The sequence below is a fragment of the Bos indicus genome, chromosome 25 (assembly GCF_029378745.1).
Source record: "Bos indicus isolate NIAB-ARS_2022 breed Sahiwal x Tharparkar chromosome 25, NIAB-ARS_B.indTharparkar_mat_pri_1.0, whole genome shotgun sequence".
NCBI lineage: Eukaryota > Metazoa > Chordata > Mammalia > Artiodactyla > Bovidae > Bos > Bos indicus.
This window is the reverse complement of record NC_091784.1, coordinates 34,729,891-34,748,606: the sequence shown is the minus strand read 5'-3', so window position 1 is coordinate 34,748,606 and position 18,716 is coordinate 34,729,891. Positions and strand designations below refer to the sequence as shown.

The 18,716-nt window shown below is 42.5% G+C and overlaps 1 protein-coding gene across 1 annotated transcript in view; it reads right to left on the bottom strand.

Annotated features, from left to right (window-relative positions):
* Positions 1–16,936, bottom strand: part of BAZ1B (bromodomain adjacent to zinc finger domain 1B) — a 56,307-nt gene extending 39,371 nt beyond the window's left edge. Inside the window, exons 1-3 of the mRNA XM_019987511.2 lie at positions 16,470–16,936; positions 5,794–5,910; positions 3,294–3,438 (exon numbers count right to left, since the gene is read on the bottom strand). Of these exons, the coding sequence (XP_019843070.2) occupies positions 3,294–3,438; positions 5,794–5,910; positions 16,470–16,576 (369 nt within the window). The 5' untranslated portion in view covers positions 16,577–16,936. The remainder of the gene's footprint in view (positions 1–3,293; positions 3,439–5,793; positions 5,911–16,469) is intronic.
* Between the last annotated feature and the right edge of the window lie 1,780 nt (positions 16,937–18,716).

The following is an 18,716-nucleotide window of genomic DNA, read 5'->3' as shown; positions in this document are numbered from 1 at the left end:
AAAAAATAAAATGATCACCATCTAGTTCATAATTCATGTACCAACGTATTAAGGCCAAACCGTAACTACTATACAAACCTGATATGTGTAAAGTTCAAGAATTTCCATTTTCTAAAAAAATAAATTACATACGGATATCCAATTATTCCAGAACCATTTACTGAAGACTATCTTTTCTTCACTTTAATTACCTTTCCACCTCTATCAAAACTCAGCAGACTGTATGTGTGTGTGCCCACGCATGCATGCGTGTGCATATGTGTCTATTTCTGGATGCTGTTCTGTCCCACTGATATATCTGCCTATAATTATACCAAATTATACCATCTTAATAAGGTTCAAAACCAGAGAGCATCAGGATTCTACTTTTGCTGTTCTTTTTCAAAGTTGTTCTGGCTAGATTCTTTGCATTACAATCACTCTGAAATTTTTTACCCAATCTGACAATCTCTATCTTTTAATTGAAGCTTTAAAATATTTATCTCTGGAGAAGGAAATGGCCACCCACTTCAGTATTCCTGCCTGGAAAATCCCACGGATGGAGGAGCCTGGTGGTCTACAGCCCACTGGGTTGCAAAGAGTTGGACACGACTCAGCAACTTTCACCTTAGAACATTTATGTTACATACAATTATAGATATGGTTGGAGAAGGCAATGGCAACCCACTCCAGTACTCTTGCCTGGAAAATCCCATGGACGGAGGAACCTGGTAGGCTGCAGTCCATGGGGTCGCGAAGAGTCGGACATGACTGAGCGACTTCACTTTCACTTTTCACTTTCATGCATTGGAGAAGGAAATGGCAACCCACTCCAGTGTTCTTGCCTGGAAAATCCCAGGGACAGCAGAGCCTGGTGGGCTGCTGTCTATGGGTTCGCACAGAGTCGGACACAACTGAAGCGATTTAGCAGCAGTAGCAGCAGCATAGATATGGTTACATATTTTCTATTTAGTTTCATCAAAACTAAAAATGTCTGCTCTTCTAAAGACACTGTTAAGTAAATCAAAATACAAGTCCTAGATTGGAGCAAAAAAAGCATATATATAGCAAAGGATTTGTATCCAGAAAATACAAATAAGTCTCACAACTTAAAAACAAGAAAATAATCCAATTTAAATTAAATTTTAATTTTAAAATGGAGGAAGATTTGAACAGACATTTCACCAAAGGAAACACAAATAAAAGGTAGCAACAAGCAGAAAAGGTGCTCAACATTATCAGTTATTAAAAGAGAAAATACTCAAGAATAAAAACCCTAGTCAAAGGGCATATTGTATTCAATAATGCCAAAGCAGTTACCGAAATAGTTAGCAATGGATGAGCAGCTCCACAGTCTTGTCAAAACTTGGCATTATTTTAACTTTTCTTTATTCACTAATCAGATGTGTATAAAATGATCTCACTGTGGTTTCCATTTGACTTTCTGGATTCCTGATGAATATAAACGTCTTCTCATACGTTCACAGACACACCTCTCTCCCTCTTCTGGAACTCCTCCTCCTCCACCTTGCAGTATTTTCCTTTCACCACTCCAAGTCCATCTCAGTCTTCTCGACCTTGCTCTGTGCTTAAACAGGCTGATCTTAATGAACTATATCAAAGGGCTCCTTTCTCCCTAGGTTTTGAGGAGTTCAACCCATGGGGAGCATAAGCAGAAAATCACAGGGTGAAAGAAAGCTGACACCAGGGTGACACTGGCATCTCCTGACTATCAGCCTCAGCAGGCTGACTGCTTCTCGCTATACCAAAGCACTTTTCTACAATTACATCATTCTCTCCTAGTTCCAGTAACCTTCCCTTCCCCTCATTTACTTGGAGTTTAGAAGCAGTAAAGCCTCTCCACTATTGACTGCCATGAGGTACTTAACCTTTCCTTGTTGGTTTTCCTTGACTTAGATCAGACTGTGATCTGAAGTTTCTTTTTCAAACTCAATTCAATTACACCATTTGAATAATACCATCTGTTTCCTGCCAGAACACTGAATGATATAAAGTGTGTCATTAAAACCCAATGATGATTCCACAGACATTACAAATATAAAAAGCAGCTGGGAGATACAGGGAGTCAAAGTAAACTGAGGAAAGAACAAGAACTTTGGAACCAGACAAGGACTTACTGGCTACTGCTGGGTTAACCTAAGCCATCACCCTCCTCCTTTTCTCCCTCCTTCTGAGGCTTCAAAAAAAGGGAGAAAAAAAAAAGGGAGTATTCACTTTCTTAGCCCCCTTGTGGCTGAAGATGGTTATGTAAGCCATGGTATAGTCAATAACATGTAAAGATAAAAGGGAATGGGGAAGAATATGCTTCTGATAAAGATTTTCTTACTATGCTTAGACAAGCATTTGCTTGCTCTGAGTAGTCACAATTTTACAATCAAGAGGCAACGAAAATAAGGACAAAACCAAACACACCAAGAACAGAACAGAAAGGCACAAGGACAGCCTCTACACCAAACTTGGAATTGCCCGCTTCTAAGACTTATTATGTGAGATAATCAACTGTCTTCACTGGTTAAGCTGATGCTGCCCAAAACGGATGTCCCCCAGGTGTTCATATCATCACATCCTGGAGGTGTTAGAACTGCCAACTCTCAGGTCCTACCCTAGATCCTCCATGTAAAGTCTCAGGGGACAGGGCCCAAGAATGCATATTCATAAACCCTCAAAGTAATTTTATTTAGGCTAAACTTTGAGAAGTCCTGGCCACTGTCAGTCAGCTATTTCATTACATACTAGTACACTGTATCAACCTGAACAAGCTATTTAAACATCTAAGCCTGTTTACCGCCTCAGCCTTTCTGTGCAGATTCTATAAGATATTATATAAAGCAACCAGCCCAGTATCCAGTACATACAGAACTTCAACAAATGAATCTTATTTTAAACTTTCAAAGGACTATGTAGGGATTGCTTTAGTGTTATGTAAATAGTTTACCTATGACTTTAGTAAACCCTTTAGTAATAGTAATAGTCACCCTACCTATTTACTTCAGTGATAGTTATCCTCTAGTAATGGGCTGGAAAATTAAACAAACTTATACAGAAAGAAGTCAACTCAACCACTGTTGTAGGGAAATGGAAATCTTTTGCCTTAGATTCCATAGATTTGGACTAAAAATAGCTGAGTCTTTTACATAGTTCTAAAACTTAGTGATTAAAATACTTAAATGTTTAAAAATATATTTGATACTATTACGTAAAGGGGACTTCAATATTACTCACAAAGAAATAATGTTGTCATCTGGTTAGTGAATCAAATCACATTAAAAAAATAAGTAAAAACAGGCGCTCACCTCAAAGTCACACTCTTCTCCCACTGCGTATTTGGTCATGATCTCCAACCAAGCAGTATCCACTAGCTTCTCTAAGGAGGCTGTGTTATGGTGAACCATTTCCAGGACAAGTTTCTCATACCAGGCAGGGAACTCCTCCTTCAAACTAAACAAACAAGTCATCAGTTTCCAAGAAAATGCGGAAAAGACTATCCAGAGAGTTATTCGGGTCAACTGAAAAAGTCCTTTAGCACATACAGGCAAGGCACTGGAAAATACAAAGATTATTCATAGAAGTAAATATAAACACCTCACCCTGTCCTCTGCAGCCAGGCACAGACTATCCTTCAAGTGTCACCTTCTTCACTAAATCTCGTGGAGTTTTCCCCAGCAACTCTAAGTTAGTCTTGCTAACCTCTGAATTCCCACTGTACTTTATTTCTTTGTGTGAAGGAGAGCAATTTATTTTCATCAATTCTCTGATCTGTTCCTAACAGCTGTCCACCTGATTGTCTTTGGGTTATCCAGGTACATCATCATATTACAAGCAACAATAACTGATCTCCCCCTTACTACTCTTTATTTTCTTTATTTGCTATAGGTTAATGGTTATCATCTGTCATTCGAAGAGAACTTTTATACACCCAAAAACACATCCAGAAGGTAGCATTATCTTTATTTTGTAAACAGCAAATTGTACATGTTTTTACAGTACAAACGATTGTGCCTAGGCACTGTGATGAATTTTAGCATAAATCAAACATGACACCTGCCCTCTAGTTTACAGGCTACTATAGGTGTCAGCAACAGCCTATGAGCCAACTCCACCCTGCTACCAGTACTTTTTTTGGTAAATAAAATTTTATTGGCACCTAGTCACTCCCATTCATTTATGGTATTATCAATAGCTCTTTTCACTGTACAACATCAAAGTTGAATAGTTGAGACAGAGACCATATGGCCCACAAACCCTAAAATATATTAACTGGCACTTTACAGAAAAGGCAGGCCAACCCGGAGTCTAGTACACTAAAAAGGTATAAACATAAATAACGCTAATTCAAAACGGAACAACGTCAGTGACCCAAGCAAAGAAACAGGCACCAGGTTAACAGACTTGACTAATTATTAATCAGTGATGGAGCCACTACTAGAGCCCAGGTCTCAAGTGAAGATAGTGCTCTGTTACACAGGCACAAGAGCAGAATGGTATTCATTACTAAACTGTATGCTCTCTGTTTATATACTATTAAGGGAAGTCAATGAGAAGTCCACAGAAAACGTTTTTACTCTGAATTTCCAAAAGGGTATTGTTTCTCTATAATAACTATAAATAGTTGTCTCACTGTATCTCACTGTTCGCTGAACCCGTGGTAGGCAAGGTGTGATGAGGGAAGCTGGAAGAAAACTTACGGAACCATAGGAACCACAGACATGTTTATTTTCTCCGGGTTGGCACAGCAGCCGTGAGGCAGCCGTTCTGACCTAGTGGACGTGGCCATAATGAAGCTGCAAGGGCTTTTCACGTGGAGCTTATATACGTTTACAGAACAAAGTGGCCTGTGCCCAAGCAGGGACCCATCGTGATGCGCATGCGCAGTGCTGTAAGTATTACTCTCAGCTGTTACAGAACCATGTATTTACAAACCGTGGGGTGAGAGCGAGAGAGCCTGACTACCACCACCTTGGCTACTTTGCGCTTTCTCTACACAGAGCATAATCTTTAAAAATTATGAATCAGGGACTTCCCTGGTGGTCCAGTGGCTAAGACTCTGAGCTCCCAGTGCAGGGGGCCCAGGTTCGATCCCTGGTCAGGGAGCTAGATCCCACATGCTACAACTAAGACCCAGAGCAGCCAAATAATAAAATTAAAAAAATAAAAAATTATGAATCCCCATACTGTACACCTGAAACATATAAAACTGCATATCAACTATATTTCATTTTCAAAAAAAAAGTAGTGTTTTATCATCCCTAGTTCCTACTTATTTTTGCAAGCATCTGTTGTCTAAATTCTGAGTATTTTCTTTGAAAGGATACCCAAATACACCCTTTGAACACACACAGAATTTTTTAAGATACCTCATTTAACCATCCCACTCAGGTAAACTATCTTCAAACTGTGTATTTATTTTCAATAGCTGCTATAAATACTGTCTTAAATTTCAAATGACCACAAAATACAGAAAATCCTTTGCTAATTCGCTGCCTCTGTATTACTTCTAGATTATATCAGCTTCCTTTGCTTAGAACCACATTCCCAGAGTATTTATAAGGGAAAAGTATACAGCAAGAATATTCAAAAGCCTGGTACATACCTAAGTTAAGTGTACGCACAACTGTATATCCCACATACTGTGTTACTCACAAAATGACAAGAGGCAAGACACCAGTACATCAATACAATGCATTCCAATTTACGCCCCATGAACTTAAATACAAATACGGTTTTGTGGTTAACAGTCCCCTTTTCCTCATCATGTGAAGACAGCGTTAGAAGGGCAGTGCTTCTCCTACTTACAGTTCAGCAACCTCCTGCTCCTCCTCCCAGGCCTCCTTGTGCGTGAGCTGACTGCTCCCGGTACTCTTACACGTCCAGATGCGCTCACTGTATCTTTCCAAGCGGGCTTCATACTCTCTGTGAGCAGTGGCTCAGGAAAACGATACTCAAGCAACAGACAGACTAATCCACAAACTACTTATCATACATGGAAAAAACCACAGTATCCTCTCTGTAATGCATAGCATAAACTGAAGTCAAGAGTTTTCAGCTGGCAAATCCAAGCAAGATGATTAACACTATTCACCCAAATTTCACTTCACAAGACTCCCACAGAACTAAGAATTATAAGAAAAGAATTAAGGCAAAATAAAACCCAAGAGATAAGGAATAAGAATCTAAGGTATGTGAAATTCACAACTCAAATGAAAGAATCAGTTCCACAGTAAGATAAAATGGGTACACCAGTTTCCCAGGCAGTTGGGAATAATAACCCTGTACACACGGTCATGATCCATTTACTAATAATCTTCCAGTCTACCTTGGAAACACTTCTTGATTCTCTTGGGTTTAAAAAATAAATACCATAAAATCCTAAAAATAATTCTGGCATAGTAGCACCCCACTCCAGTACTCTTGCCTGGAGAATCCCACGGATGGAGGAGCCTGGTGGGCTGCCATCTATGGGGTCGCACAGAGTCGGACACAACTGAAGAGACTTAGCAGCAGCAGCAGTATGTATCCAGAGTTATGTTATCTCCAGTAACACCACGTTCACAAGTCATTTACCAGTACTTAGTCCATCTTTGTGAGGGAGAGGGAGGAAGAGATCATCCAACTAGTGCCTGTACATGGGAACCTTCCACACCACCCCAACTGGAGTTCATTATCAGCCAGCCACATTCCAATTCAAATGACAGGCAACTAATTTACTTTTATGCACAGGAGAAGATGCTATGCAGGAAAACTGACACCACAACTAGAGAATTAACTGCCAATCTCTGTACTTTCCAAGTGACAGTTTCTATAATGGTTGAAATAAAAAGTATTTAAACAGCTCCTCTTGTAATATTACTGAACAACTAAACAAATAATTCATTTTTAATATAAAGGAGATTCTTGGTCTTCTAGGGCTATTATGAGTTAAAAGAAAAATGACAGGGATAAATCCACAAATAATCCAAAACTGTAGTTTTAGTCAATAAATAAGTACCTTCTCTCACTGTATCATTCTCTGGATCTGCCAAAAACAAAACGTCTCTTTTTCCTCAGGGGGGTGATGATAATATTTAAATGATTAAACTATTAAAACAGAGTACCAGTGAAAACCAGGAGTCAGACTTCCATAGAGCCCTATGCAAATCCAATCACTGAAAATTTATAAAATCCTATGGTGAAAATGGACTAGCATGGCTTCCATAGGGACAGTAAATCACCAACAAAATGGGTTTGTTTTCTGTTTCTCTATTTGCACCTGGGGAGGGGAGGTAAAATAAAAAACAATCAGTAAGTGGATTTATTTAAACATTCAAAAAGCTTAATAACATTCTAATACATCATTCGTCTACACTGAAGAAATGTACTGCACCATCAGAGAGAATATGAGATTAACAAATATATCCTAAAGAGAAAGCATTACGTTTTTATTAGTTACTTTCAATAGTTGGAATAACGTGCCAAGTCCATTCTCCTCAGACTAAAACCCATATGGCCAATAGGACTGCTACCACCCAGATGCCTCAGTGATTCCTCAAATCCAACTTTTTCTAAACTCTCACTACCCCTCCACTCCTGCTCAAACGTGCTCTTTAACAGATACTCCCAATCTCACTGAATGGTCCAAGTCAGAACTCAGGGACTCATCCTAACCTCTTGAGCCCCCTTACTGTAACCACTTACATACTTTTCAGTTCAGTTCTTTCTCTCCCATAACAGAGCCATTCTCCAAATCCAGCTTCTGATCCTCATTTCTCAAGCAGTCATAATATTTTAAAACATTTAACTGGCCTCACTGGTAATCTTCTTCTCAGGTCCTTTGTGCTTCTCACGCTCACATCCTTTTTCTCCCCAGTCTCATTTGCTTTTAAACCCATTTCTTCTGATTTAAAAATCTCACTTGCCCTCAGGCCCCTTGAAATGCAAACATGTTACAACGGGAAAAATACTCTGACCCCCCCACAGAACTGAAAACCTCTTATCAAGATTTTACTGGGTTTTATTTTCTAAGATTTTTATTTTCAGAAGGAAAAAAAAAAGGAAACTAGTTTCAAACAATATATATTCAAATAGCAAATACTGATTGATTATGGTTTTTCAAATACAGTAATGACAGTCCCTTCTACCCTGATACAAGTCTTTCCCACCCGCCTTTGAAAATCTTTATCAGTACAGCATTCTCCTTCTGGGTGGCCTCATCCACTCCCATTAACTTCAATTACTATCTACAAATGCTAATAACTTCTATCAGCAGCTCAGTCCCCTCTCTCTGAACTCCAGGCCCATATATAGATATATACTAGCAACACATACATCTCCATTTGGAGAGCCTCAGCAATTCAACATAAGAATGTCCAAACTAAACACTTCATGACTCCACAGTCAAAATAAACAACTGATCCTCTTCTAGGTGAAACCCCACATCTCAGACTGTGACTCAAACCCAATTACATTGCAGATGGGACTTGAACCCAGTTTCCCTGCTGAAGTCGCACACCTGGTCTCAAGACTTAATGAAGCTCAGGTTCTTTAGTATCAGCACAGAAGGAATTCAGCAAGAAGCAAAGCTATAGGCAAGAAGTAGATTTATTAACACAGAACACTTGTGAAGGATGCAAGCAGTCAGGCTCTGCCCTAAGACCTAAATGGGAAAGCAGGTTTATTTAGGGAGACACACACTCCACAGAGTGGGGCCATCTCAGAAGCTGAGAGGCCCTGAAATACGGGATGGTTAGTTTTTAATGGTTTGGGTAAATTCATAGGCAGTAGTAGGAAGATTATTCCAATTATTTTGGGGAGAGATCAGAGAGAGAGAGATCAGTCACTCAGTTGTGTCCGACTCTTTGCAACCCCACGAAACGCAGCACGCCAGGCCTCCCTGTCCATCACCAACTCCTGGAGTTCACTCAGACTCAAGTCCATCGAGTCAGTGATGCCATCCAGCCATCTCATCCTCTGTCATCCCCTTCTCCTCCTGCCCCCAATCCCTCCCAGCATCACAGTCTTTTCCAATGAGTCAACTCTTCGCATGAGGTGGCCAAAGTACTGGAGTTTCAGCTTTAGCATCATTCCTTCCAAAGAAATCCCAAGGCTGATCTCCTTTAGAATGGACTGGTTGGATCTCCTTGCAGTCCAAGGGACTCTCAAGAGTCTTCTCCAACACCACAGTTCAAAAGCATCAATTCTTCGGCGCTCAGCCTTCTTCACAGTCCAACTCTCACATCCACACATGACCACAGGAAAAACCATAGCCTTGACTAGATGGACCTTTGTTGGCAAAGTAATGTCTCTGCTTTTGAATATGCTATCTAGGTTGGTCTTAACTTTCCTTCCAAGGAGTAAGTGTCTTTTAATTTCATGGCTGCAGTCACCATCTGCAGTGATTTTGGAGCCCAGAAAAATAAAGTCTGACACTGTTTCCACTATTATATATTAATTATATATTCCACTATTATATATTAATATATTCCCCATCTATTTCGCATGAAGTGATGGGACCGGATGCCATGATCTTCGTTTTCTGAATATTGAGCTTTAAGCCAACTTTTTCACTCTCCACTTTCACCTTTATCAAGAGGCTTCTTAGTTCCTCTTTACTTTCTGCCATAAGGGTGGTGTCATCTGCATATCTGAGGTTATTGACATTTCTCCTGGCAATCTGGATTCCAGCTTGTGCTTCTTCCAGCCCAGCGTTTCTCATGATGTACTCTGCATTGAAGTTAAATAAACAGGGTGACAATATACAGCCTTGACGAACTCCTTTTCCTATTTGGAACCAGTCTGTTGTTCCATGTCCAGTTCTAACTGTTGCTTCCTGACCTGCATACAGATTTCTCAAGAGGCAGGTCAGGTGGTCTGATATTCCCATCTCTTTCAGAATTTTCCACAGTTTATTGTGATCCACACAGTCAAAGGCTTTGGCATAGTCAACAAAGCAGAAATAGATGTTTTTCTGGAACTCTCTTGCTTTTTCCATGATCCAGCGGATATTGGCAATTTGATCTCTGGTTCCTCTGCCTTTTCTAAAACCAGCTTGAACATCAGTAAGTTCACGGTTCACATATTGCTGAAGCCTGGCTTGGAGAATTTTGAGCATTACTTTACTAGCGTGCGAGATGAGTGCAATTGTGCGGTAGTTTGAGCATTCTTTGGCATTGCCTTTCTTTGGGATTGGAATGAAAACTGACCTTTTCCAGTCCTGTGGCCACTGCTGAGTTTTCCAAATTTGCTGGCATATTGCGTACAGCACTTTCACAGTTAGTCCATTCTATTTTGGGGAAGGGGCAGGCATTTCCAAGAACTGGGCCACCACCCACTTTCTGGCCTTTTATGGCTCAGCCTCCAAAAGGTCTTGGTGCCTGTGGGAGTCATTTACCATATGCTAAAGTATTACAAAGAGTATATATAATGAGATTCAAGGTTACTGGAAGTCCAGGCTTCTGCCACCTTGGGCCTATTTGGTTCTAACCACTTTATGTCCTCAGGGGATATGTCTTTTAAGGGTTGGCCAGGGCCACCCTCTTCCTTCCAGTCTCATAGGGTCCTCTATGTCACAGTCAAAGCTAGGGTTATTCCAGTAGTCATGTATGGATGTGAGAGTTGGACTATAAAGAAAGCTGAGCGCCAAAGAATTGATGTTTTTGAACTGTGGTGTTGGAGAAGACTCTTCAGAGTCTTGGACTGCAAGGAGAGCAAACCAGTCCATTCTAAAGGAAATCAGTCCTGAATATTCATTGGAAGGACTGATGCTGAAGCAAAACTCCAATACTTTGGCCACCTGATGCGAAGAACTGACTCAATGGAAAAGACCCTGATGCTAGGAAAGACTGAAGGCAGGAGGAGAAGGGGACGAGGGAGGATGAGATGGTTGGATGACATCACCGACTCGATGGACATGAGTTTGAGCAACCTCCAGCAGTTGGTGATGGACAGGGAAGCCTGTGCTGCAGTCCACGGGGTCGCAAAGAGAGAGACACGACTGAGTGATTGAACTGAACTGATGTCACAGGACACCACTAACCAAATGATAACCAAAACATAACCTGACTCCTCCTCAATCAATCACCAAATCCTGACAAATCTACTTATTTCAGAAATTCACAAACTGTACTTCTCTCCACTTCAAGGGCTAGTGAATGTATTCAGACAGCTGTTGTCTATCTAGTGCTGAGATGACTTAATCACCGGTCTAGTTGCCACTGGTCTCGAGGCTACAGACCCATTCTTAACCATTCTCAACGCTGCACCCACAGTAATCTTCCTAATCTAAAAGCCTGCTTCTTTGCTTTTCAAATTCTTTTAACAGCCTCCACTAAATTTAAGGCAAAGTCCAAATTCCTGTCTACCGCACAGCCCCATTTGTGTACCTCATCACTGCCTCTCGCTCCTACTTTCTCACTCCAGCCATATGAAGCTGATTTCTATTTCTCAAAAGCGGGAATTCCCTGGTGTCCAGCGGTCAGGACTCAGTGAGTTTCATGCCATTTGCCCAGGTTCCACAAGTGCAACGGCACAAAAAAATAAAAGGTTTTAACATTTTTTTAGTAATTATTTTTTTTTCAAAATCAAGAACCATCAAACTCACAAGCTCTTCAAAAGATGTAGACCTCTTCTTCATCTAACTGTTTTTTTGTTTGTTTTTTTTTTGCTGCGCCATCCGTCCTGTGTAGGATCTTAGTTCCCTGACCAGGGATTGAACCCATGTCCCCTTAAGTGGAAGCACAGAATCTCAACCACTGGATCTCCAGGGAAGTCCCCATCTAACTCCTAGCCATCCTTTAGATCTCAACTTAAAAATAACTTTCCCCAGGAAACATTTCCTTAACCCTAAAATGTGGCAGACAGTACTATTCTTTCCAAATATCCACTCCAATCCATAAGAGGATTTTATCAATACATCTCCACCCACTACCACGTGGCTTGAAACGCCTCCTGGGAAGAGGAAAGTACATCACCCCGCCATCACCACCTTGGGTCTGACCACATGACTTGCTTTGACAAATAGATGGAACAGAGGCCACCTCCAGGAAGAAGCTTAAAAACCCATCAGTTTCCTGTTGTTTTTTCTGCCACCAGAAAAAGATGCTGCAGATAAGGGACCGCTCCTTCAGCCTGAATCTTGGAAAATAAGAAAAACGTCTCTTTCCTTTTTTTCACCCATTTTCCTTTTTTTCAAATGTGGCCACTAGAAAAAATTTAATTACATGTGGCTCACATCACATTGGGGCTTCCCCTGTAGGTCAGTTGGTAAAGAACGTGCCTATAATGCAGGAGACCCAGGTTCAATTCCCGGGTCAGGGATCCCCTGGAGAAGGAAATGGCAACCCACACCAGTATTCTTGCCTGGAGAATCCTGTGGACAGAGGAGTCTGGCCGGCTACAGTCCATGGGGTCAGAAGAGTCAGACACGACTTAGCGACCAAACACCACCACCACCACATCACACTGGACAGCTGCCAAGTCGCTTCAGTTGTGTCTGACTCTGTGTGATACCATAGACTGCAGCCCACCAGGCTCCACCGTCCCTGGATTCTCCAGGCAAGAACACTGGAGTCGGCTGCCATTGCCTTCTCCCCATAGAACAGCAGTACAATCCTAATGCTTATTATTTAGGAATGAAGTTCCTCTGACAACACAATTTTTAATTGACTAGTTATTCAAATTAGATTAATTTTAAAAGTTTAAAACTGAAATTTCTACAACAACCCCTATCATGAGGTACTTTTAAGTTTATATAATTCTTTTCTAGTTATTCATTTGACTTATGTTTTGTTTTTTTTTTTTTTAAAAAGGAGGGGAAAAAAAAAAAGCCTATCAGAAGGATATTGAGTCAGCTGCCTCTGAATCCTATTTCAGATTTTAGGTTACCAAAATAAGTCACTCACTCTCAAATAACCCCTCAGGGCAAATGCCAATTGAAGTTTTTATGTTCCAGCCACTGCTGTACTTATAATTGCAGACAAAATGTCAAAGCAATTCTCCAAAGGTTGTGTACGCTATAAATGATAAGATATTTTCAAATCCTAGACTAACTCATTATGTATCTCTCTTTTCAAGAGTTTAAGAGGTACCTCCTTACCACCATATGCTGCTTCTTTGTTCTCTTTAGCCTTTTAAGTATGGTTTCTTTCAACAAAGTACTTGATAGCCTGAAAGGAAGCGGCCCAGAAAAGTATGGAGGTTAAATAAGTATAACTATAACCCTAGGAGTTCTAAGTGAGAAGACAAAGCAGCAACACAAGGTTCGCTTTTTAGCCTGTTTTCTCTCTTTGGACCAGCCTGTCATTAAGTTAAAAATAACTCTAATCTGGTAATAACTTGTTAAAGAAATTAAATTATGAAAATCAACATACGAGTTCAGTATTCCAACTGTCCAATAAAATCCTGTCTTGCAACTACTATTTAACCCCAGCTCTTAAAATGCTTGTCATGTTTTTCTTGGCAAATTAAGTTATTCTTACCTAGAGCCAGAATAACTGTATATTCTAACAGCTTCTCCTAATTATACCATCTAAAATTTCTCATACTGATGCTACTAAGGTTATGAATTAGTTTCTAGGCTTTAGAAACTAGAGTAGTCAAAGCAATACAAAATAATAATAATAATAATAATAATCTACAGCAGGCTGCCTCCAGGTTCAGTTCCTCCCTAAAATCCATCTTGACTTAAATATAGTCAATGCAGACTTCTACTGTCAAACAATCAGATCAAGAAGCGATTCTGATAAAGTTAACTTTTCCAGGTAAGATCTAGGCGCTTGCCTGTAGTAGTACTCTCCTGGGAAGCAATGTGCCATAGATTTAAAGGTACAGTACAATAATCATCAATATACAACCCAGTCATTAAATGTGTGTGCATCATTCACAATTATCCCTGTAAGTTTAATGAAGACATACAACAATGCCTTCAAGAACACAATGCTCACAGCTTTAAGTCAGTAAAATACCATACAAATTTGCTACAGAACATACATGCAATCCAAAGGGAGGAATTAGGAGAAAATTAAAGTATGAAATCCTATTAAAAACATAATTGTAACTATAAACTTAAAACTGAAAAAACCAACACTTCAAATGCAGCAGTTACCCAACCACATCCTCATTCTCCTCTATGAAATCACTAATAGCCTAATAAAAAAATATGCCAACCAGCCAACCACACAGTACAATAGTTTAAAAACCATCCTCAAAGTACTTCCACTCGTAGACATTCCCAAGGGAGCAAGTTCTCCCCAATAGGTTAACACAATTTATGAACTCCTTTGTTAAAAGAGTTCTAAAAACTGGTAGGGGAGATTTTAAAGATGAAGAATTTTTATTAAATACACAACATTTTAAAAGTTACACGTATCAACGTATCAGTGTTCAACTGTCATCATTAAAAGAAACACTTCATATATACCATTATATTTCAACAATTTCAGTAAATGATACGAAGAAACCTAGGCTGCCAGTTCTAAGTTAGCTATCTACAGCCATTTTTTTTCTTAAACAGAGCTCAGGTCCTATTAGACTCAGAATGTGTCTCCTCCCTATTGCAGTTTCTTATACTTCACTAGAACCAGACGTGAAAATCAACATCCAGTAATATTCGTGTGAATAACCATCAACTGCTCAAAAGACATGTGAAAAGGATATAGTATATTTCCACAAGTAGTTTTTTACTTCACTGATGTTTTGGAATGTTATTAAAAAAAAAAAAAAATTCCGGCACTTTTAGAATAATGCTGTGTTTGGGAGAGCTGGAGCACTTCTCCAAAACAATCCTCCCAAAGCCCTAATAGGACAAGAAAAACCAGATTACCACTTCAACCTCTCCCTTAAACACACTGTAACTTATACCACAGGCTTCCCCGGTGGCTCAGTGGTAAAGAGCACACTCACCAATGCAGAAGACACCAAGAGACGGGAGTTCGAACCCTGGGTGGGGAAGATCCCCTAACGAAGGAAATGGCAAACCATGCCAGTATTCTGGCTCGGGAAATCCCATGGACAGAGGAGTCAGGCGGGCTACAGTCCTTGGGGTCGCAAAGAGTCGGACACGACTGAGCCACTGAGGGCACACACACACACACACACACATCTTGTGCTACCAGCTGGAACAAACAGTGGATTAACATTATTAAAAGCGAAGGAATAGCATTCCATGTTCCTTTTGTGATCTACTTTCAGGCATGAGGTACCAAGAGCACTGGATTCTCCTCCTGACTCTTACCATTTACAAGCGTGTGATCTCAACTATCTGGGCCTACCAGGCATACCCATGCAGGGGAACCCCACCATCTCCAGGATCTAGTTCCGCTCTGAGGTACTCTGGTTGCATTTCTTCGAGAGTCTTCCTACAGCACGGACTCATTTTCCAAGTCCCTTCCTGCACCTAATATCCTCAAACTGCACTGAAAACAATCCCATAAAGCACTACATTAAAGGGAGGATCAAAGACAAATATAATCAAATGATATGGCTCACACTCGCACTTCCTTCTACACGGAAGCAAACAGACACTGCTGAGAAATCAAGTCCTTTCAAAGGGAAAGCGGTGATAAAGCTAACAGAAGCCTTCACTCTTTAAGCTTTCTGTACACTAAAGGATGCTAGATTCAAAAACCTTTTTTACGGTTAAGATTCAAAAAGGATGCATCTGGCATCCATAAAAAAAAGAGTGGTACAAGTTTAACTAAGAGAGTTGACAATAAGCTTGACAGCAAGAAACCTTAAGCAATGATTAGGATGCCTCTCATTTAAAACATGAGCCTCGTGTTCCTACAATACAACATTAAAACTGCAAGCGTGTCTTTGAAAAACGCTGTTTAAAGATAAATACCGATATTGTACACCGTCAGAATTCCAAATCTGTGCAAGTCCGGGGATAGAAGGCATCGGCTCCTCCAAGATAACTTTTTTACTGTCTTTCCTCTAAGTCTGGAAATTCATTCTTGATTTTGATCCCGTCAGTTCATCAGCCTCCAGTCCACTCGGAAGGAGCAAAACACAAATGTCCCCGCAGAGATTGGGGCAGGGGGAGAACCCAATCGCTCCTTCTACAACCCGGATCACGAGGCCGCCCAAGTACGATTTCCAAAACTTAAGTGGAAGGTTTAATTTTAAAAGAAAAAAGCAGCAGCAAAGGAAACCCCATTCATCGCCGGTACTTAGGGCCTAACGCCAACCCCCGCTGGGAGTGGGATGGAGGGTCGCTCCTCCATAACGAGGCCCGGGGACAAAGTGCGGAGCCGGGGGAAGGATGGAGGGCGCAAGGCTCGGAGGCGGCCCGAGCCCGGCCGGCCGGCCGGCCGGCCCGCCCGCGCACCCCCCCACCCCCACCCCCCACTCCAGGATCGGCGGGCCCGGGGCTCCGGCTCCGGGTGCAGGCCCGCCGGCGCCGCGCTGGCTGACAGCTGCCACCAGCGCGGGGCTACGCGGCCCACCTCGCCCCACCCCATCCCGCGGGCGGCCTGGCCGGCGCTGCTGGAAAAGGATACTCCCGGGTGCGGAAGGCCTCCTGAGTGTGCGCGATCGTGAAGAGCGGCTCTTCGCCGGGAAGCGGCTTCACCAGGGGGAAGGGCTTGCGGCCCAGGAGCGGCGCCATCGCGGCGAAGGCAGCGGGGAAGGCGGCGGCTCCTCAGTGGACCCGCGGCGCAACACTAGGCCGAGCGGCCCGGAGCGAGCGCCTGGCTCCCGGGGGTGGGGTGGGGGAGGGGAGGGGTGAGAGGGCGGCGCGAACTCGGTTCCCTCACTGCTGGCGCCGCCGCGCTAGAGCCATGGAACGGGACCCACGGGCACAGAACTCCCTCACACACTTCCGCGCCGTCCCGAAGCCTCCGGCCAACCTTCTCTACGGGTCCCCGCGTTCGGCAGTCACGACTCGTCCTCAGCTGCACCGGAGGAAATTATTGAAAAATGGCGGGAGATTCCCCTCCACCCCCCGCCCGGCCAGCGCGCACACTAACTTGCTCCCCTGTGGCGCCGGTGGCGAATGCTCCAATAGGCGGAGAACTGGTCAGCACCCAAAATCTATTGGCTCAGAGGAGCTGCCGCTCTGCGGTTGGGTCCCGCCCCCTTCCCGGGCCGCCTAGTTGGGTTGCAGCTCACTAGAGGGCAGTATGAAGAGGTGAAAGGTCACGTTATGTAAGCGCCAGTGACAGACGCGCGGGCCTCCGGCGGCGGAGTTGAAAGTGGGGAAAAACGGGGAACCGAAAGGCCGGGAATTCAGAGAGGTCAGGCCAGAAAAGCCCTCTAACATGTACTGACTCTGCGCCATCTGTCACCGAAGGCGACACCGACATCCGGGCACCACTGTCCGTGTGGTGCGCCGGAGGGGGGAGGGGGAGCGCGCGGCCAGGGGCTTTGTCTTTCCACTCGGGCTCCGCCCCCTTCTTAAAGGCACCGCGTTCGGCCACGCCCGGAGATGCGCGGGTGGGGCTCACGGAAGAACGGGTTGGCGGGAAGTAACCCGGAGACTTTATCGGCATCGGTTCTGTTGAGATTACTTGCGGTTCAGGTTGGGTCCCCGTAAAGTTAACTTCTAGACGAGAGTGGGGTATTTAGTATAATGCTTGCTTCTAGGAGTTTGCTGGAAAGGATAATATAGAAGCTTTGTTGGAAAAATATATTAAAGGACATGTCTATTAAAGATAAATTCATTCACTCATATAGTCTTTTGGGGCAACAGGGGAAGAAAATAAGACAGATACTACTGCTCTGAAAAAAATAAGAGATAATCACCGTTCTATGTGATGAATGCTTTCATAGGGTGCAGTAGGAAAACAAATAACCGTGCCTGGAGAGTGAGAACGTTTGAGCTACTCTAAGTAGACCACAGTCACTCAAAATTTGTTTGCCCATCAAGTACAGTCAGAAACACACTTTTTAATCATTCATGCCTATTAAATTGTTTGTTGTTCAATCGCTAAGTTGTATCAGACTCTTTGTGACCCCCTGGATTGCAGCACACCAGGCTCCCCTGTCCTTCACTATCTTCCAGAGTTTGCTCAGATTCATGTCTATTGAGTCGGTGATGCTACCTAATCATCTCATCCTCTGTCACCCCCTTCTCCTCCTGCCCTTAATCTTTCCCAGCATTAGGGTCTTTTCCAGTGAGTTAGCTCTTCCCATCAGAGGGCCAAAGTATTGGAGCTTCAGCATCAGTCCTTCCAATGAATATTCAAATCTGGTTTGATCTTGAAGTCCAAGGGACTCTCAAGAATCTTCTTGTTTACTACCTTGGTTCAAAAATCTGCAGTGGCCCAAGAACATGTCTTTCCAGCCTAGACAGGAATAAACTGCTAGGTGTCCCTGAATGGCAACAGGCCAATGCCAGACCTTTTTCTCTTTTCTTCTCACCTTAAAGTGAGAAGGATCATTGCCAGTAAAAGGTAAATTCTCATTTTTCTACTGAAAAATGCACAACCTAAAAGTTGTGAATTATGTTTTATTTGGCAGACAAAACCAAGGACTTAAGCCCGGGCAACAGTATCTCAGACAGTCTGAGAGACTGCTCACAAGAGGTAAGGGAGGAGCCAGGATACATAGGAGTTTTTGCAACCAAAGCCAGGTAGTCAGAACACGGAAAGATTACTGGGATTTTTGTTTGTTTTTTTAAAATATTTATTTGGCTGTGCTAGGTCTTAGATGCCACATGCAGGCTCTTTAGTTGTGGCCTGCAAATTCTTAGTTGAAACATGTGGAACCTAGTTCCCTGATCAGGGATCAAACCCAGGCCCCCTGCT